This window comes from Pollicipes pollicipes, unplaced genomic scaffold (assembly GCF_011947565.3).
Source record: "Pollicipes pollicipes isolate AB1234 unplaced genomic scaffold, Ppol_2.1 Scaffold_3087;HRSCAF=3621_pilon_pilon_pilon, whole genome shotgun sequence".
In the NCBI taxonomy this organism is placed as follows: domain Eukaryota; kingdom Metazoa; phylum Arthropoda; class Thecostraca; order Pollicipedomorpha; family Pollicipedidae; genus Pollicipes; species Pollicipes pollicipes.
Window position 1 is genome coordinate 997,566 of NW_023596225.1, and position 21,889 is coordinate 1,019,454.

A 21,889-nucleotide genomic window follows, 5' to 3' on the forward strand; every position below is an offset into this window, starting at 1 on the left:
CAGACATGACGTTTGCGGCCCGCTGCATTGACAGCAATGCACTTAACACTTGCAATAAGCGACGTGTTTTTGCTGCTTCTGATGGATGCCATTCAAAAGACTTATAACTTACAGATATGCGTCATAAAAGCGCGAATGTTGCGCACAGAATTGGCTGATCTGCTGAGGTAATCAGCCGCCTGACGGATTTCGTGGCTTTTTGGCGCGCAATAGGCCCCTTTGGTTCTGGCACCTGGGTCTGGAAACTTATTGGAGCGAAACCCGTACATATGTGACAGATGATATTTTAAGCATACATTAGTGCGTAACAGAGCACGCACTCCTGTTTTTCTTTGACAGATCAGCCGTGCATTTCACAATTTTCAAAACATTTGTGGCCGGTACACCATCTCTTACACCGAAATCAACCAGCCCCAGCTCATACGCCAGAATTTTCGTTCGCCTGCGCCACCTGGGCCAACCACGAAGGTGCCGGACAGCTCGTCCGGCCGCCAGAGCACGACCGAACAACCCTAGACCCCGGCATGACCTCTGCCGGATAACGCTCGACACATGACAATTCATGCGAGTGTCGAGTGCAAAACACGCCACGCGACGAGTTTTGAAGTCACGCGACGTAGAGACACCCACGAGCCTGGAAGACCTCAGGACGACAAAAGGCCTTGGCGCCACGTGGAGGCCTCTTGCGTGCCTGTCGCATCACATACCTGTCGCCACTCGTGCATATCAGCACCTTATGTCTTCGTCGGAATATGACACAGGCGTGCGCTACGATCTCAGCTCAGCGCCGACGAACATGCCATTGACCTCCCGCAGTGATCTCTGGTGGACATTGATCAATGGCTGAACCGCCACCGGCACGCACGGCATGGTCACACACCACCTTCTCACAGCGATGCGCTACCATGTGGCTGCCACTGTGCTCAGACATCGAAACCAAGCTTTCTGTGAACAAAACGAAGGCGACCAAAACCGAACAAAGAGCAGCCGGACGCGGCGAGAGGCGGAGCTCTGTCGGGCGGGCGGCTGCCGGCTCCAGGGCGGGGCTCACGCGCGGTCGCTCTCCTCGCCCAGCGACTGCAGGAAGGCGTCCGGCTTAGGCCAGACACTTGCCCAGCTCGTGCTGCAGCTGCACGATCTGCGAGGCCTGCAGCTGCAGCTCGTGCCGCTGCGCGTCGATCACCTGGTCCCGGGCCTGCGGCGCAGCGGCAGGACGGGAGTGGGGCACACCGCACGGGATACGCAAACACACCCGCACGCGCACACAGCCCGGACAACACCGCTTCTGGCGTCAAGCCAAACTTCGCTGCAACCATGCACCCACTGTCCGTGTTGTCGTACGCTCGTTACATGCGGTGTGGGTCTTTTAAGAGACCTACTACAGCCGAGCTACAGTTACTCACGAGCTGCTCAGTTACAGAGCCTGAAATGCACGCAGAAGCCACTAATACTAAGCTGAACCCCACCAATACTGATCCGAAGCTACTTTTGCGTAATGGATATTTTAAACGTGCAGCCCGTTTAGACGCCACTGGGAAGTCCGTGTGTGCGTGCTGTGCGCAGTCAGTGCCTCGTGACAGTGATGTCCAGGTCCTTATCCAAAGTGCTTGATTTTGACCGACGTGCTTGGTGAAAAAACCACCATGGTTGTGGATCCTTGACAAATACACTTCTGGGTCTAAGTCCGTAATATCTGCAGGCTGCGGCGATGACTTCAAATCAAATCCCTATTCCTATCCCCAAGTCTCTGAGCAGTCCCTAAACGCCCAAGAACCCACAGGTCACTTCACACGGCCAGAACGGAGCACACTTCAGCACCGCGCCAGACCGCTCTATCGCCAGCCACGCGCAGCGCCTGGACACGGGCCAGCCGCGTCTGCTGCCGCCGCCTCGGCGGACCTCTCCCCACCTGCAGCTGCTGCAGCTGCTGCTCCTGCAGCTGGTCCAGACGAACGATGGCCTTGTCCAGCTTGGCCTGCGCCTCGGCCGGCGTGACCGAGGAGCGGCGCAGCCCCAGCGCCGACTCTAGGCCGTCCATGCTGTTGCGCAGAGCGTGTAGCTCCGCCCGCAGGTTGTTGATCTCGGCGATCAGCGCCACGTTCTCCTGGCGACGGGCCCCGGCCGGCGGTCAGCAGGAGCGGGCCGGCGCACCGTCAGGGCGGCCAGGAGGAGGGAGGTGAGGGCCCCGGCCGGCGGTCAGCAGGAGCGGGCCGGCGCACCGTCAGGGCGGCCAGGAGGAGGGAGGTGAGGGCCCCGGCCGGCGGTCAGCGGGAGCGGGCCGGCGCACCGTCAGGGCGGCCAGGAGGAGGGAGGTGAAGGGCACGGTCAGGACAGCGAGCAAGCTCAGGGTGGTCAGGAGGAGGGAGGTGAGGGGCACGGCCAGGACAGTGAGCAAGTTCGGGGTGGTCAGGAGGAGGGAGGTGAGGGGCACGGCCAGGACAGCGAGCAAGGTCAGGGTGGTCAGGAGGGGTGAGGTGAGGGACGCAGCCAGAATAACGAGCAAGATCAGAGTGGTCGAGGGGGGGGGGGGGGGGGGGGTCGGAGCATGGCCATAACAGCAAGGAAGGTCACAGCGCGGCGCCAGGAGCGATCCCAGCCCTGGCTCACAGCGGCTGCCTGTGACCTTTGTAACACACAGGCACGGAAACTGGCCCCAGGGGGAGGGTGGGCCGTAGCCTTCTCACAGAAGCTGACCGCATCTACACTCTTCAGAAGTTTACCACTAGACCTCTCAAGTGCTGCAAGGGATGAATTGTCTTAAACACGGGTCGGGCCTACGCCGCTTTTTGAGGGGACATTTCTGCACCTCTGGGTGCGGAGTGTCGTATCCTCTCAGCTGACCTGAACCTGTCACCAGTTGCAAGAGCAGGTGGCTCCAGCGCGCGGCTGTTGCCTGCACTGGCTGGCATCGGCGTGTTCACCAGTCGTCCGGTCTCGGGACTACCCCATATGGTCCTGGACTCGTCACGCTGCATGCACTGGCTAGCACTGTCCAAGTCCTGTGACATTATCCACGATAACCAATCCGAAAGCCCTCCCACTCCCGCCCTCTCGGGTGCCGATAATGTAGCGGTGGACGCGTCTGCGTTATCGCTGCGCGTCTGGGAAACTGGAGGCACGAGGCTTGATTTCCCGCGGTGCCCACCCTTCCTGCCAGGGTGAGAGGCAGATGACGCCATGCAGCCTCGGCAGCTGAATGCGTCTTAGAGCCCCAAAGCCACATCCCGCCCTCCCACCGACGGGCGCCGCCTGTTGCCGGCAGCCGTACCTGCACGACGCGGATATTGTCGGCGCGCTGCAGGTGCGTGTCCTTAGTCAGCTTGTGCTTGAGTCCGGCCACGGTGCGCTCCAGGTAGTCACGCTGTCGGCTGAACTCCTTCAAGCTGGAGTCGTCCACCAGCAGCTTCTCCGGCCGGATCTCGGACGTCACATGTTTACTGTAGAGCGCCTGCCGGCGGACGAGCGGGTTCGGGCAGCTGACACCGCAGGTCAGGCGGGTCATGGTCAGTCCACGGGCAGTGCAGTCGAGGCCCAGCACTACGGTCTCTTTCATAACCAGAAACTTCTTAACCAGGGCAGATAACCCTCGGATACGGAGTTCAGTGATAATCTTGCCTATCCACCGAACGAACCCAGATCCCTATTTGACGCAACTTGGCGGGGTGTCTGAGACCAATCGTCAAAAGTGGGTTAAAAAAGTGGGAAGTGGGTTAAATCCGGGGAGAAAACCATTTGTTCGCGTATTTTGGGGGCAGGTTGCGTCCTTTTCCACCCCCCCCCCCCCCCCCATTTATCCACCCACCCCAAAACCCTCCCTCCACCTGTCTGGTTGGCCTTGTACCATTGTAAATAATAAAAAGCAGGGAACTTTTTCTCCTACTCTATTACAAGTAAATACCAAACCCAAGCCGACAAGACAAACGAAACGCAAAGAACATGCTCATGAAAAGATGCGCCCATCAAGGATGGTACGACGGGCAGCCCGCCGTGTGAAGACAGAACTCGTCATTTTGGTACTTCACAAACGGCCACAGTTCTGTCCACGGGACGGCTGGGAGCAGAGATGTTTGTGCCCGCAACTGAAAACAGCGGTGTTTGTATCCACAGCTGGGAGCGGCAAGGTTTGTGTCCGCAGCTGAAAGCAGCGAGGTTTGTGTCCGCAGCTGGGAGCAGCGAGGTTTGTGTCCGCAGCTGGGAGCAGCGAAGTTTGTGTCCGCAGTCAGCCTCAGTCGAGCAAAGCTTGGCCTAAATCAGCTCTGACGCTGCCATAAGGAAAACATGTACCGAACAAGGATATTCGCTGAGTCGGGCTTTGAGTTTTATCAAACATCTTACAACAGACCAGTATCACTCCCGTCTGCTGTGCTTTTACGATGGCTATACCTTCCCACCGGCAAACACGACCTCTCTCTGTCGCAACGCCAGCTGAACTCGAAGCCCCACTGATGACGGACCGGACGCCGCCGGCGGACCACGCACCTTGATGCTCTCCTTGAGCTTTTTCGGGTCCTGTATGAAGTCCATGCAGGAGAACAGGTCGCTGCGGTAGCGGTTCATGACGACGGTGAAGTCAAAGTTGCGCTGCACGGCGCGGTGCAGCTCAGCCTCGATGGCATGCAGCTTCTGACGGAACTCCTGCAGCTGCAGCTCCTGCTCCGTGTTCTTTTTGTGGTAGTTCTCCAGCTCGTTCTCCATCTGCAGGAACATAGTATTAAGTCGCACAATCTACGGTAAGGCAGCAAGCACAAAAATACAGCAGACTTTCAGTAATTACAAGCAGCCAACTAACTAAAATAACTCACAGCGTTGATAGTTTCCTTCATGTCTTTTATTTCGATTTCCCGTGGTTCAATCTGCTTCTTAAGTTCTTTGATCTTGTAATCAAGCACAAATTTGAACTTCTCTAGCTCCTGGTTCTTTTTCTTCAGATCGTAAATGCGCTTTTCCTGCAAAATAGAAAGCAACATTAAGTTGACTATATCTCTACACCTCCAAACGTATCAAATGTGTTTTCAACCATTTAAGCAAGATACTAAAACAGCAGAATTTTCTGCTTTCCTTACCGCCTTCTGAGAACAGTCGCATACCTGCGCACAACTACGTCACAAATCACAATAATGACATTTGCAAACATCTACGTCAAAGTCTGTGCCCACACCTGCGTCGCAATAGGCTTAATCATGATTGTGGGCGAGATGCTACAGTTTGGCGTCGCTTGGGGATAGCAAGTGTTTGTGGGAATGATAAAGCCACTCTAACGCGCTTCACTCGCACCCAGAAGGACACACTACACGGGTGTGTGGAGTTTCCGTTTATATCTGTCCGTAAACAATGAACACACATAAATAAGGAAGCACACCATGTGTGTGTCATGTTTCCGTCTACACTTTTTCATAACACAAAACACGTCCGCGTATCCACCTCGGCCGGCCACTGGGGTCTCGACTGAGGGAACGCATTGGTCGTTTGGATGCGCAAATATTACACTACAGGGCTCAGCGTGAATGAAAAGGAAGTCCCCGTAAGGTCACATCATCTGGGTCAAAATGCCAGTCTACAGCAGGCAAATAGAACTTCTGAGCTCTGGCCGAACTTGTGCCGAATCATTTGTGCCCCAAATGACCACGTTGATGAAATTATACGGTCTCATCCGCACTGACCATCTTCTGTATGCTAGTCAAAGTGCGCTGCCTGAAGTGCACGCCTGAACAAAGCGTCACACACGCAACAATCGGCACAACAATCAAACAAAGCGTCACACACGGCACAACAATCAAACATTCACAGTCCTGAAGTACAGCACGATGAATCGGTCGGGGCAGGATAACGGAGCGAGGAACACTCTGTTGATCCAACACGGTGTCACTTGTAAAAAGTTCGCTCTCGGTGCGCATCGAACGTAAACTAATCTGATCAGCCAATATATGCTGCCAGCGACACTGCTCCTCCGATCAGTATTGCTGGCAGCATACCCGACAGCACCCGAGCGAGTCTTAGACATCTGAGCGGGAAGACCACGGAGAAGAGCACGCACCTTTTCATTGATGGTCTCGTCCCGCTCCTGCACCTCCTTTCTTCAGGCCGATGATGTCGCGCTCGAGGTTCTTGATGATGGACTGGAGCTTGCTGTGCTCGCCCTGAAGACGCTGGATCTCCTGTCGCTGCTCCTCCAGCTCCTTTGTCAAGCTGAAAACGGCCACAGCGCCAGCCTGTAATCCGCGCCAGACACTGCCACGCCGCTGAAATGTCGGGTCCATCCATCCATCGACAATGCACCGACGCCTGACGCCGCGTCTCTGCCTGTGCGTCAAGGACGGGTCAAGGACGAACGGAGATCGTCGCAGCCGCAGCTGACGCCGCTGGCGTGGCGTCCAGGTCCGAGCCAGGAGCGCCAGCCTAGAGGGCGGCGCCGTCACTGGCCGCCACTTACCTGACGAAGCGCTTCTCTTCATCACTACCCGTCTCGCCGCGCATCGTCGCACGTTGGCGTTGCGCTCCGCCTTCAGCTTGTACTCGTACTTGGTCTTGATGTCGACGATCTCACGTCGCCGTCCTCCTCGATCTGGGACCTGCATCTCCTCGTAGGTCTTCTTCTGCTGGTCAGCCTCCTCGCGAGCCTCCTCCAGCAGGGCGACCTTCTCCCGATCCGCTCCTCGTGCTCCTCGGCCTGGGCGGACAGCACCGCCTGGGTCGGCGGCGGCCAATCCACCAGCTGTCTGGCCGACGAGCGGAACAAGGTGAGCGTAAGGGAGAACAGGGAGGCTGATGCGGGGAGAATATTTAGGGCATGGTGGAGCGCTCTAGATCTGAAGTAGTACGTGCTTGCGGGGCGGCCGCGTCTGAGGTTTTAGGTACACTGGTCAAACAAAAATGACACATGACGTTGTCGAACTTGCTGACAGATCAGCTAGAAACAGCAATGACTGACACGGACCTAGCCACGTTACTTGTAAGATTATGCCGACTCTGACTATTCGGACGACAGCTTGCAACGCTTCAGAATATCAGGTGTGACAAAAACCAATGAGGCTCTACTGTGGACACTCGCATGGAAACCAGCGAGCGTAAAATATAATGGAATTCAAAAAGTCACAGAGCCTGCAGCCGCCGTTAACACCGGTCCCAACACCGCCTTGCCGCCAGGCGGCGTGGTGCCTTCTTGGCCCGGCCCCAAACACCGCCTGTGCCAGAACAACTCACTTTTCATAGTCTTCCTTCATCATGGCCATCTTGTTCTCCAGCGCTTGGTACTTCTCATACTCAACGATAAGCTTGGCGTTGCTGTTGGACTCGAGCAGCTGCACCTCCTCCTGGTGCTGTGCTCGGATGTCCTCCAGCTGCTGCTTGTGCGCGTCACGGTCGGCCTCGTTCTCCTCTTTCAGGCTCTGCAGGCGGCCGCCAGCGACGCGCACGGTCACCGACGAGTCGAACGACAGTCAGCCAGCAGCCGCTGACGTTGGGTCATGGGCTTCAGGGTCAGGCTTAACAACTAGTCACAGATAAACCTCAAATGTGGCAATGCCAAACCGGCTGTTGTTAGAGATGATCCCAGAGCCTACCTGATGTGGACTCGCATCGTGTTAGAGATGATCCCAGAGCCTACCTGATATGGACTCGCATCGCAATGCACAGCGCAGTCGAATGCAACAACCCAGCACATTGAGAACTGCTCTCAGGGCAGGAACACAATACCCCGCATTTTCACCGTTCTTCAACTTTACGTTTCGGGCAAGCTTGCATCAAGGTGCAGGACAGTTAAGACTTTCAATAACTAACGACGTGGCTAGCAGCTCTTGAACCACAGATCACGGTTTGGTAGCTGCAAACATACCCGTGCCGGACAGCTTAATTCACCGCATTCCAGTTCAGCGTCTAGCGGCATCTCACGGCCAACGGCACCCCGACTGGACAGCGGGTGCTCTCCACGGCCCCGTCCCACTGGGCAGCAGGCGCCCGCCGCCGCCGAGTCCATTTCACCTCGATGGTGTCGTTGAGCGTCTGGATATCCTGGTCGGCGCGCTCGGTCAGCTGCCGGATCTTGTCGCCGTACGTCATGTCCTTGAGCCGCAGCTGGTACTCGTTCTCCAGTCGCAGCTCCGAGACGCGCGTGTTCAGCTCGTTGATGAGTCGCGTCTTCTCCTGAGAACCAGGTGGAGAACCCTCCGGCGTGAGACCCGACGGCGGTCTCGTCGTTCCGGTCAGAGCCACCGGTCACCAGTGTGCGTGACCCAGCGACGAGAACTGCGTCACAAACGGCAACGGAAAGTAAACGACTGGCTTGTTCCAGCTTACCGAGCACGAGTGACCGATCCCGCCTTACGTTCTCAGTGATGGCGCGGAGCGGGGTACTCACATCTAGCTCTACTTTTGAGACGAGAATCTCCCTGGCGTAAGGAATGGGGCTGCTCCCTCCCCGCTTTGAGAGACGGCCCTCGGGTCCTGGATCTGCCACAGCGCCAGAGTGCCGTCCGAGCAGTGTGACATCTGCGATCGTCCGCGAGCACCGCCATCTGCCGGTCAGACAACCAGTTGCTGTTACATACACCAGCACTAGAGGGGACTATCGCATGCTGACGAACAGCGCTCAAAAGACGCTGGCAGACAGGCGCATGGACGGATCGTGAGGGGGAGGGGGAGGGACAAGAAGGCAACGGCAACGGCGACGGCATCGTGATCGGATTGTGAAAATGCCGGCCTTGGCTCTTTCTAGGCCTGCCTTCTGGCAATAATCTGGCCCTTGCCCAAGTGTTTGTAATTTGATCCCTCGAGATTCGATGCTGGGTATACGCCTCGACAGGTCTGAAGTAATCAACAAAGCCATCTGGCCCCGACACCCGCCACAGTCGCGGTTGTTGTCAAGAGCACCTCGGCACAGACGGACACGAAACCGACTGCTCGGTGTCGGAGGTCTCTGGCCGAAATAGAGGCCCGCATTCTCCCAGGGATCTCCAATCGGTGTAGAAGACACTCTTACTGACATCTGAGGTCACGGTCTCATGGGCGGGGTGCTCAATGTGACCTGCTGCAAGCCCTTGGGCTCTTCGGACACATAAGCCTTCCAGTCAGGCCCTTCATCTTTGGTACCAAGGAATTCCTCAGGTCCCTGTTTGGGCCGCCTTCAGGCCCCTCGGCAAGACGCATGATTGGCTCACAGCCCTTTACCAGCACAGGACACGCTGTTAGGCACTGTGGGTCCTTGGTCAGCACAGAGGCCTCTCACTGACTCGGGGGCCTCGACCAATGTAAATCGCGAGCCCCGGCCTTTACCCTGCTTGGGAAATCGGCACTCACACCCAGGCCGACCGGAACCGGACTACCAGTTCTGATGATGTCTGACTGACACCGGACACTCAACGACTTCGGGAGTCCTCAAGCGGCGCAGAAGGCCCTCTGACTGGCACTCGAGGGCCCAGCCTTGCAGACCGGGCCGCTTAATACGATCTCCAACAACCCTTTCGGGCCCTCAAATCTGGACCTAAACGGCGGGGGCGGGCACGTGGCCCCTGTGACCTCCCTCCGTCTGCACTACTGGTTCCACGCCAACGGAGTTACCATACGCAGCTTTTTTGCACGATGAGATTGAGCGATGTGAGTGTTTTTCATAATTGCTTCCGGTATGAGTATAAGAGCGCCATTCGCGTGAAACGGATCAGGGCGGAAGACCACGTCCGCCGCAACCCCGGGCGGAAGATCGCTCCAACGACCCTGACGGACGTGGCGAACAAGCTCATCCGCGGCGCTGCCCGACGGCCGGGACGGCCGCCGCACCCACCACGCAAACACCCACCCACCTTGGTGATGGCGTCGTTGTGGGCGAAGTGCTCCTCCCACTCGCCGGGGATGGAGAGCGGGAACTTGACGGAACGCAGCACGCCGCTCTGCAGGCCCAGGAAGAGCATGCGGCCGGAGCGAGACAGCGCCACCCAGGTGGGCACCACATCCTGGCAGCTGACTTCGCGGATCACCTGCGGTCACGCGGCACCGGCTGCTGTCACATGCGGCAACACACTGCCGCTGGACGCGTCAACACAATGCGGCAACGCACTCCACCGCGTCAACACACTGCGTCAACGCACTGCATCGCATCAACACACTGCCGCTGGACGCGTCCACACAATGCGGCAACACACTGCACCGAGTCAACACGCTGCCACTGGATGCGGCAACACACTGCGCCAACATGCTGCACCGGGTCAACACATTGCCGCTGGGCGCGCCAACGCACTGCGTCAACGCATTGCACCGCATCAACACACTGTCGACACACAACACACGCTGCGTCAACGCACTGTACCGCGTCAACACCCTGCCGCCGGACGTCCTGGAGAGGAGCTGTACCGCCCGCTTCGTGGGAACCACCAGCTCAGCCAATCTGTGTGTGGTTCCGTAGCTAGAGCATGAGGCTTGCGTGTTCAAACTCGTTACGAATATAGCTAACCACATTTGACCAAACGCTTTGAGAAATATACCGCGAAACGCTATCACTGATGAGTCATGACATGAAATATAAAATAAGTATAGAGGCGTCAAACTTATTGGATGGGAACAAAATGTTTGCGGGCAATAGTGGGAGTCATGCACACACATCACCACGTAGTTTGACACCCAGCAAAGTCCATGATGTTCGATTTTAACCTGTAAGGGTGAGCAGCCTTACTGCGAACGCTGGCCTGCGATTTGCTGAGGCATTTGCTGTTCTGTTCGCTGGGGGAGAGACGTTCAAGGCGCTGTTTCACATGGCCAGCCAGCCAGGGGTCACAGCAGAAGTCAGTGGCGTAGCGTACAGGTCAGTTATGTTGCAACAAGTCAGGTCAAACCACATGATGTTCCGATGTTTTTCAAGGCGCTTATCTATTCAAATTAAACACGATAGTAGGGTTATATCAAAGTGCAGTGAGCAAACCAGGACGTGCGTTACATGCCTACGACACAGACCTGGTGACGTTCACAGCATCAGTGCCATCTCATGTCAGATCAGGTGGCAACATATGGACGGCTGTGGGGGAGGGACTCTCCCACAGGCTGGTGTGTACTGTATTGCGCTGTCATTGGCATATAAAATGGATGGTGTATAGATCGAACTATCCTTGACACGTGTTGAGTGATACGTGACCCCGAAATCATGTCAGGTCAAGAACGCAACTCCGGTCTCGGCATCACGAATACCAAGCAAATGCACATCATCCTCGTAGGCCGTTCGTTAAACGCAAAACAGCTTTGTACTGTCTACAGCGGGCCGTCTAAAAATTATGCCTAAACTGGCGTAATCTACGATCAACGGTGGGATAAACTCATTTATCGTGACCATTTTACACGAACCGTGACATCATGTCAAGTCACAAAACCACGCATCGCTCTCGGCGTTTGTTGAAAATCGTCATTTTGACGTTATCTGGCTGGAGTTTGGCTACCACAAGTTTGTGTCACAAAATGAGACATGAAGCGAAATGGGTTCCAATTTAGCGAGCGCAAATGCAGACGAAGCGCGGAGGCAAGGTGTTATAGGGGTCATTTGTGGCTTCTCCACGTAATATGAGACAACCTCAGCCTCAAATTTACTTGTCATGACGTCGTAACAAATCCGAAACTATTACAAATGTTTATCACAAATACGTAAAGAAATAAAAATCGGGGGCTAACTTTAGGGCTCTGATTCCAGGGACCCATGCAACCAAAACATTTAGAGTTTCAGACTATCATCTTCTTTAAAGGAGTTAGCACGATGCTCAACACCCAGACACATGGAGGCCTGCAATAGCAATTTTGCCTACAACAAGCAAAATCAACTTCTGAGAAATTACGGCGCTTGATTATCACTCTATGTAAAGGGAGATCCTTACTTTTACGGTATATCAGCAGTCTACAAACAGCCGAGACCGACCGAATTCGGACGGGCGGCTGCCTTCCTCTTGGGAAAGAGATCAATATCCCGTAACACGCCAGTTTCATTCACAGACTGTCGCAGCGAACAATACTAGCCCTGACATGTACTTTTGTGGTGACGTAGCAGCGTCACGAAAAAGGCGGCCACGCGTCCTTCCCAGTAAGTGTAAAAACGTATTCGTCAGTGGGCCACATACGCTGACCAGGGTGATCAGCATGTTTTACTTCACGTCACTGAAGTGTATGTGTGTGACTTCGAGAAAAAACAGCGGTCTCGCTCAGTGCATATATACCACGACGGGTACTCTGATCTATTTGTTGTAAAAACAGGTCATGAAGGCGAACAAAGTTGAATGAGAATGAAACGCATCAACGGGTATAATGAAATCTTGCGGAAATGGTCACAGGTTTTCATTACACCTGTGCTGCCTTCTTTGTTCGATGGAACTTTGGGCTTATTGGCCGCCCATCAGCACGGACCCACCATCTGGTATCAGTGCGGCTAGTGCTGATACCAGTACCCGATACCAGAGCGGCAAGAGCCGCGGCTTGACGACATGCCGAACCAGAGCCCTCCTGTCCACTGAGCAGATAACAGCCAACGGTTGCCATGGCATAACGGACGCGAGTTTACGCTCGAAGAGCCAAACAAACTTACTTCACGTCTGCCCCATTCCACATGTTATTTCTTGCACAGCAGTGCCTGATTTAGGAGTCATCAACGGTGCGTGTAATAAACAAATGTGCGATCAATATCTTGTAACTTTCCGTAAACAGTTGTTTTGCATAGAAACCAATAGGATGTTCGAGTCCACACCAACGAGAGCTGGAGGAATTACATAAATCTCAGCACTACCGAACCAATCTGTCGAAGAGGGATCATGCTGAAGCAAGGACGTTGGATAAAGAGTAGGGTATAAAAGGCGGACGACTGGCAATAACTGGGCCGCGCCAGGCCGGTCGGGCAGGAGGCGGGTATACATCTCTGCACCCGGCCGGAGGGCTTTTGAGAGCTTCTCAAACCTACAAAACCATGCGTGCTGGCAACAAAACAACAGAGGGCCTATGGAAATATTGCTTTGACATCGAATCACGCCGTGTTTCACATCACTGGCAATGACGAATTCGCCGGAGATGGGAACAGGCCCAGAATATTACGCTCTTGTCGGAATAGACTGCATATAAGAAAAACCGTGTTTTGCAAAGCCGGTTAATGAGGAACGGCACCATGAAATATATTTGATAACAAGATAAAAACAAAACTCAGCCCAGATTAGACAGTATCAGCTCATTAATCCTCAGGCTGAGGAGAGAGGTATACACTGAACAACTACATTACATTTTTGAGAAATAGCGCACAACTTTCAAGCTAACCTCCTGCCATCTTCAGCAACACCTTTCACATGAATTTCGAGCATCCCCCGGATAGTTTTTACTGAGTTCACGCCTGACCAATGACCTCGGCAAGCTCAAACTGATCTACAGAGGGTCAGGTCCAAATAGCACCATAGGGTCATCAGAGCAAGACTGTCTAAGCCGCTCTTCATTTAAGCTTTGGCAACATGCCCTCCAGCCGCGCAATTAGTCGCGTTACACGTGCCCTGAAACGTTAGCTTTCATCAACGTTTTATCACTCATTCAAGTCGGTCTTTATCCCAGATTTTAATACCAGCAAAGCGAGGCAATCAACATTCCTCTTCTGACTTGACATCGTCTCTTTCTCTCTCACATGTACGGGACATTCTGCCCCTGCAGGTCACCACAAGTCGCTGGCCACGCCTTGACCGCTGGTTCTCATGGCTTTCCAAATAGTTCAGCTACAAATAATAGAATGACTTCAACAAGTGTCCTCATATTGCATAACCTATCTGGTGACGAGGGTATGCTCTCTCCTCATCTCTATCCTGGCCTGCGATAGTAGGAGGGGTAGGCACCTGCCCTCCCCCCCCCCCCCCTCCTTCCCCTCTGTCGCTTCCACGTTGTCGCGGAGTCCCACCGTTATCAGAGTACAGCGCGAGAGCGTTCTCAGATGTCTAGGTAAAGTAGCATGCGTTTAGGTTATGTCAGAACGAACCACATGGAACAGAACAGCATTTGGTCGAAAGATGCGCTACAGGACATTTAAAGCCCGTAAAAGGCGTTCGAAAAGTCTTCATACCTAAGTAAACGAGGGACAGCACATGTAGACTGGGCGATGGTGGTACAGTGTTAAGAACGTTTGGCTCTGAAGCTGTCGGTCCTGGGTGCAAAGCCCTGTCTCGCCACAGCCATACCCCGCATGGTAACTAATAAAGGCATTCCGTCCCGAAATGGCCCTGACAGTCGGTAAGACGTAAATCCCAAATCATAATCACCATCGTCGTCATGATCATCATTATCACCATCGTCATAAACCCGTTATCATCATCATCACAAACAACTGTCAAGTGAAACAGTCAAAAACACTGTGGATTAAAACAAAGATGTAAAAAAATCGACTTTCTGTTTGGCATGGATTGAGGGTGATGGACCTTGGGTTTCATCTTACCTTCAGAGCTGCTGTGTCATGTTCTTTCCATCATTTTGGAAGTCAACGCGTACCGTACACTCAGTGGTTCTGCAGAACGTTATAAATGCAACATGATTCTGATGCAGCTCCACATTTGCCTGCGGAACCGAATCCAGGGGACCGCGGTGCTCCAGCCCCTGTCGGACGGCGCGCCCGCTCACCTGGGAGTCGGACACCTCCTTGATGAGTTTGTCGGAGCCGACAGCGTAGATGGTCTTGGCGTCGGGCGAGACGGCCGTGCTGAAGTAGTTGCAGCCGCGCAGCACGTTCTCGCCGCAGCGCCGCCCCAGCTGCAGGTCCCACTCATAGATGGCACCCTCCATGCCGCACGACACGAGGCGGTTGTCCGACGGCGCCCAGCGGAGGGCACGGATCTGACGGCGTCAGGTCAGGTCAGGTCAGGCAAGGCAATATCAGATCGGACGATCTAAGACGGCCGTTCGACGGCGCCTAGCAAAGGGTTAAATACTTGGCGGCGTCAGACCAGGGCAGGTCGCACAAGCCTGGCAGTGCTATGTTTGGCGGGTACGGTCAGGTCGGGTCAGGTCAGGTCAGGTCGTTTGAGGTACCCCAACCACGCAGGCACCCCAACAATCCATCAAACCATCCCTACCGACACCAAACGTCCCAGACCTCACGACAGGCGACAAATGCAAATTGTTTCCTGAGTAGTGATCACGTGACACGACAGCAGGACTGGTCACACAACCTGCGCACACCCACCAGCTCCCGATCACACGGGGCACACGACCTGCGCCCCCCAGCTCCCGATCACACGGGGCACACGACCTGCGCCACCCGCCAGCTCCGATCACACGGGGCACACGACCTGCGCCACCCGCCAGCTCCGATCACACGGGGCACACGACCTGCGCCCCCCCAGCTCCCATCACACGGGGCACACGACCTGCGCCACCCCCAGCTCCCGATCACACGGGGCACGACCTGCGCCACCCGCCAGCTCCGATCACACGGGGCACACTACCTGCACCACCCGCCCCCACGGGGCACACGACCCCCCCCCCCCCCCCCCCCCCCCCCCCCCCCCCCCCCCCCCCCGATCACACGGGGCACACGACCTGCGCCACCCCCCCCCCCAGCTCCATCACACGGGGCACACGACTGCGCCACCCCCAGCTCCCATCACACGGGCACACGACCGCACCCCCCAGCTCCCGATCACACGGGACACGACCTGCACCCCCCCAGCTCCCATCACACGTGACACGACCTGCGCCACCCCCGCATCACACGGGGCACACGACCTGCACCGCCGCCAGCTGCTGCCTCCTTGCCTTGCCGCCGTTGGCCCTTGAGGTTGCCGACGTTCTCGAACGTGATGGTCGAGTAGATCTGGATGACGTTGCCATGCACCGCGCGAACAGGTGGCCGCCGTTGCTGAAGGCGCACTGCTGCACGAGCGGATGGCAAAACTCCTTGATGGGTCGCAAGTCTTCATCAGAATCATCATGTAGCGCAGCTTGTCCGAGAAGCCGGCGAGCAAGCTGTAGCCTGCCGGAGAGAGGGCCGACCGTCCGGGTCATCGCAGCGTTCCCTACCCGGCTCAGGAGGGCTCGATGGCGGAGAAGGCCGACCTTCCAGGTCGCCGCAGTGTCCCCTACCCGGCTCAGGAGGGCTCGATGGCGCGAGAGGGCCGACCGTCTGGGTCACTGCAGTGCCTCCTCTCGGCTCAGAGGGGAGGGAGAGGGGGGGGGGGGATAGGAGGGACTGAACCACTGCAGTTGGTCCCCGGTCGTTTTATACCCACGATTTCATGTGTGGTGAGAAGAGACGGAGAATCGCGCGCATACCAGAGCGAATACTATTGCCATTCAAGTATGGCTCTGGTTACTCGCACATGCCCCAAAGGTATTTTTTAAGCTCAAATCGAATTTTATGAAAGCCAAGTGGGCACCTTTTTACATTAATGGCAAAAGAATACTCACAACTTCTCGATCCGTTCTAGTGAAAGTTTTCTGCGAATTCAACAGTACCATCTTTTATACACAGCTTGGCGCTTCTAGCCCGACAGTTTCTGTGCACCAGACCCAGGAGCCGGCCGATAATGCATCACTGGTTAGATGGTGCAAGATCGCTCCTTTCATTCACAAAACTGCTTCCCCAGAACGCAAACTAGGAAAGCGTTGGACCGTGGGCTGGAACTAATTTTGATGCGGAGACTTCTGGACACATCACAAGCGCATGTTTAGGTCTCAATAAGGTCAATTCCGTGTCCAAGATCACCGAGAATTGGACTTTCATCGCGCCTCTCATATCAATATCAAAGTTCAAGCCAACTAGCTGCGCTTTAGTCACTGATAAGTGACCACTCGCAGCCAGTTTCCTTGTTAGTCACAGGATTATACGCATCAGCCCTTGCATCACACTCTAGCTCTGGTCTCTCCGTATCCTGAGTAACAACCATCGCAATGGCATGCAAAGAAACAAATGCGTTGCAGCTGAATCATCTCATTCTTTGCGATGCGGCCTGCACACTTACGTCCCTGTTTCTATCGTCATTTAGCTTCCACTAAGAGCCGCGGCACGACTCTTGTAGTTCAGAGGCGAGCATAGCTTTTTAAAAATATTTAATCCGAGCCCTTTGAATGGATGAATTTCTGGGATCATAGCACACGCTAAGCAGTGCTTGCTGTATAAACCCTGAATCATACCATGAGATCGCGCAATCCAGGTCAACGGCAGAATTCGATGGCGAAAGCTTAACTTCCCGCAATGCTCAGCACAGTCTGTCATGCCCTCTGACGTCATCCGACCTTTATCGCGGCCGCTGCCACAGACCGCAGGTCATACCTGCCAAGGACAAATAGCGAGCGCCAAAGCGGCTCGACCTCATCCCGCCACGGGTGGATGAATCGGCAGGCATGCCCTCCAACCGACTGAGCCCTCGGGACGGGCTTATTGCATCGGGACTAGTTAAGCCATACTCTGATGCAAAACACGTAAAACTCTACTCCGTCATCAGATCGCACGCTCAGAGCGGTGGAGGCCTCAGACAAGGCCTCAGCACAACGCATCACGCCTCAGACAAAGGCCAGCTCTGCCTGAGCCCGGGCGCGCTCCGCCCCCGACCGCGCACCCTGGCCGGGGCGACGGCCGGCCGTACCGAGCGGGTGTATGCGAGCACCCTGGCCGGGGTGACGGCCGGCCGTACCGAGCGGGTGTATGCCAGCACCCTGGCCGGGGCGACGGCCGGCCGTACCGAGCGGGTGTATGGTCAGCACCCTGGCCGGGGCGACGGCTGGCCGTACCGAGCGGGTGCATGCCAGCACCCTGGCCGGGCGACGGTCGGCCGTACCGAGCGGGTGTATGCCAGCACCCTGGCCGGGCGACGGCCGGACGTACCGAGCGGGTGTATGGCCACGCTGTGCAGATCGTCCTGGAACTGTTTGTACACGTCCAGCGTCATGGTCTTGTGGTTCCAGACGGCCACGGTGCGGTCGGAGCCGCACGTGACGGCGAACGGCCGCCGGAACGACAGGTCCATGTCCAGGATGCTGCCGTAGTGGAACGGCGTCGACAGGTGCTCGAACAGGCAGTCGGCGCCCTGCCGGCGGTCAGCAACTGGGTATCTCGGCACGGCTGAGCGCTCGCCAAGGAGGGATGCATGAGTCAAGCGATGCGCACACATGAGTCGGTTTTTGCTATGCTAGGCAGTGGAAGGCGCATGCAGACGATGACCCTAGACAATAACTTCAATACTTGGCTCCTCGTCATTTGTTCCTGTTTCGAAACGTTGCAATGTGCATGACATGCTGCACCCCCCGCTCTCTCACACACACACCACCTAACAACTGGGAGTGATAGGTACACCATGTGCCACGGCACAACCCCGGACCCCAGCGGCCGTCTGGTTGCCGCGACACCCTGCTTGCTAAATCAATTTCCTGAATATTTATCGACGCGGTCGCCAGTGCTAAGGTCATAGCACTCGCGGCCTATTTCGCTGACTGATGCTTTCCAGCCAACGAAATAGGGTCTCATGGGAGAGCCTCACTTGCTCACTCTAAACTGCCGCCGTTCCCTTTCCCCAAACGAGCCCCCCCCCCCCCCCCTCCGCCCGGCTTCACACATGGCCCACCGCCGCCAGCGACACCTTGCTGGTGAGGAAGACGCTGCTCATGGCGATGACGTAGAGCTGGCTGCGCGTGGAGGCGGCGACAAGTGTCTCCTCGGAGGGGCTGACGGCCAGGCCGGTGATACCCTCCTGCAGGTCGGCCGAGGCCGCCAGGCGGCCCGGGTCCTGTGGTATGTGCACGGTGCGCAGCAGCCGGTAGAACTCCGTCGTCTGGTCCTCGGCCCGGTCGAACACGTGTGCCACGCCCACGCCGCACACGGCCACGAACCCCTGTGGGGATGGGGCGGTCGAGCGGGGTCGGAGCGGGGACGGTGGCGGGGGACGAGAGCGACCGCGGCTGTCAGCGGCCACAGGAAACGTCCAGCAAACCGAGCAAGTGATGGCTGCGACTGGACATGGGTGCAGCCCGCCAGCCCGAGCGCCTCAGATAAGCCGCCAAGTGCGCACGTCATGTGACCAATCTGGACCGCGGGACGACTTCCAACAGGCTGTGCCCTTGTGCAGAGGGCGATCAAACTGCATCAGGCACCCGGCCAATTGGAGGACAGTTGTGACAATACTGTCCGCCCACGGCGCGCGGGAGGGCATCCGTGCCACTCCCCGCAGCGACGCCACCTCGGACGAGGTACGCGGTCCGACAGGCGCCCGTCGGCGGCGGCCTGTGCGTGCGCCGACCTTTGAGAAGGTGACAATGCTGGTGACAGGCTCGCCGCCGCTGGAGATGACGGAGCTGGAGCGGGCGGCGCTGGTCGAGCGGCGCTCTGGCTCGGCCGTCGGCTCGCGGCTGGCCGCCTCCGACAGCCGGAACTCGGCCTTCAGCTCGGCCGCGTCGTACAACACCACGCGGCCCTGGTCCGTGCCCACCAGTAGCCGGTTCTGGCCTGCACGGGCACCGGTCGAGCCGAATTGTCACCGGGGCCGCTGGGCTGCTCCAGCCAGAGCACACCACGTTGTAATGGCAGGCCATACCACTCTTAAACGGTGTACCACCTTGCTAGTTCATGTATACGCCTTCGGTCAATCAAAACGAAACAGAAATGCTGTGAAGTGGAAGTATAGCTGCAAACATCTCACAAGGCTAGCAGTGAAGGTGAGCTTCATTCGATGGGCCGTGACGTTCAACGGTTTCCGGAATGGTTTGAGAGCCACTAAAACGAGATGCTATGATTAACAACAACGTTTACAACGTTTCCATAATGCCTGTAACGATGTGACGGTCGGATCACATGGGCTGCATTTCGCGCTCCGGCGCCCGAAGGCATATCTTATGTGTCTAGCTTATGTTATATCTTTCTTATAATATGCACTCTAAAGCACTGTCCGTTCGGCATCCTGGAACACCGGACACCTGTGCTTATGAGACCAATCACAAACGCCAGGACCGCGGACGCACGTGCTGGCTGCACTGGACTTTGATGCAAACGAGTTTTAATACACAGACAGCATGCTTAACAACTTCCCTTTTCTTAAGCGAGTAGCTCTGGCTGTGGTTGGGTGGAAATGCAGTACTGAATAGTGAGGCGGGGGGGGGGGGGGGGGGGGGGATCGGCGTGCGAATTAAAAGCCCTAGAAATCCTTGTGCATCGAACTGCTAGCTTGGTAGATCTACTGGGTTGTTACAGTTTGTCGGGTTTACCGGTAAAAACTTTAGGAAAAGGTAGTTATACGGAGGCCAAATCACATTTTTTCAATCCTATACACCCAGGTGTCGGCAGGTTGCCGATCAGCCCTTCCCCTCCCACCATGCGATTCGGGCCTACGGTGTTTTAAGAAGAAAAGAACAACACAGTTTGCTGGCAAGGCTTTTCGAATAAGTCTTGGCTTAAAAGGTGTTTGACACAGTAAGCTTTGTGTGAAAAGGGTCCGACGTGTTTAATATGATTTTCCACCAATCATGAAAGCCGGGAAATTCCCTGCTGCGTCTTAATGCAGCCATGGATGTGACGATACCACCATGGCGCCCACTACTCAAACTCTCCGGCAACCGGGTCCCGAGTTCCGGGTTCAACCGGGCGACGGCTTGTCCCATGGTCCTGCCTCTGAGCAGGCATCCCTGTCCGCGTACAGAGAGCATTCCTGGAAGCTGGCGCCCAGCGTCGTCGCCGCGGCGGGAGTGACGGATTCAGTGAAGGGTTCACGAGGCGCGCTCTGACAAGCCGGCGGGCGTCCCAGCAGGGTGCTGCGATGTGCATCCCGGCAGGGGCGGACCTGCGGTGGCTGCAGTGGCTGCCTCGGGGACTGGGCCGTGCTTGTAATGCGGTTTATCCCTTAAGTGAAAGTACGCTGTAACTGCTCTGGTAAATTCAACTGAATGGATAGTGCGAATGAACCCGCTGGATATCCGATAATGTGGAAGCCCGCTGCTGGACTGAGTAATTGGATCGGACGAGCAGCGAGCGTGGTGCATATCCAGCCTTAACTGCTGAACCACCATGGTAGAGTATGGTCTGCCAGATAATGCTAGATCCGTGCGAAACCAGCTTTTTAAAACTGTATGGCCCGTTAAACCGGTCCTAAAAGCAGCGTGCTGTGACGCCTCCCCGCAGCCAGACCGGGGGCAGAAGTTCAGCCAACCCAGCAGCGCTCCCTTCACTTAAACATGCTGTGGAATTTATGCTTGCGGCGGCATTCAAGGTTCGGTGGATCGCCGCCTTCTACATGATGTCCTGCGCAGCAGACTAGTTTGTACGAGGGGGAGGGAGGTGTATCGGTGAATAGTGTCGGATGTGTGCTGTACGAGAGATCAAACATGAGTGTTGGGTCTGGACTTAACACAGTGCCCTGGGATGCGCTGGTCGCAATGAGTGAAGAGAGGCGGTGTCCCAGGCGGCGCATATGCAGCTCCTGTCCCTGCCCCTGTGGCGCGGGGCCAGTCAGCACGCACCCGCCCACGCGGCGCACAGATAATTGGTGTTTTCGACGCGTTGATGGCCGAACTGGCGCAGAGACCCTTCAGTGAGGCGGAGCATCTTGAGCAGGTGCTGGCCCACCACCACGATGACGGCCGGGTCTGCCGGGTTGTAGACCGCCTGCCGGGACCGGGACCAGACGCTCACCGGATGACAACCGCGGCTGCCGGGCGCAGCACGCCCAGGGGCCGGCACAGACGGCGGCATGTAATGAGCCGTGCAAACAGCCCGGTTAGCTGACCGACTCCATGTAACCAGCCTGGTGAGCTGACCAACCCCATGTAACCAGCCTGGTGAGCTGACCGACTCCATGTAACCAGCCTGGTGAGCTGACCGACTCCATGTAACCAGCCTGGTGAGCTGACCGACTCCATGTAACCAGCCTGGGAGCTGACCGACTCCATGTAACCAGCCTGGTGAGATGACCGACTCCATGTAACCAGCCTGGGGAGG

The 21,889-nt window shown here is 56.3% G+C and overlaps 1 protein-coding gene across 1 annotated transcript; it reads right to left on the reverse strand.

Moving 5' to 3' along the window:
• Positions 1-1,096: 1,096 nt before the first annotated feature.
• On the reverse strand, positions 1,097-21,840 carry LOC119114919 (cilia- and flagella-associated protein 57-like). Its single transcript, XM_037238978.1, is given in 21 exon segments — positions 1,097-1,195; positions 1,910-2,104; positions 3,269-3,448; positions 4,480-4,695; positions 4,803-4,946; positions 6,035-6,073; positions 6,075-6,186; positions 6,431-6,462; positions 6,614-6,716; positions 7,201-7,385; positions 7,978-8,139; positions 8,354-8,445; positions 8,489-8,510; positions 9,792-9,965; positions 14,593-14,805; positions 15,831-15,943; positions 17,795-17,996; positions 18,546-18,797; positions 19,203-19,408; positions 21,412-21,556; positions 21,802-21,840. Coding segments are annotated over 21 exon segments (2,925 nt in total).
• Between the last annotated feature and the right edge of the window lie 49 nt (positions 21,841-21,889).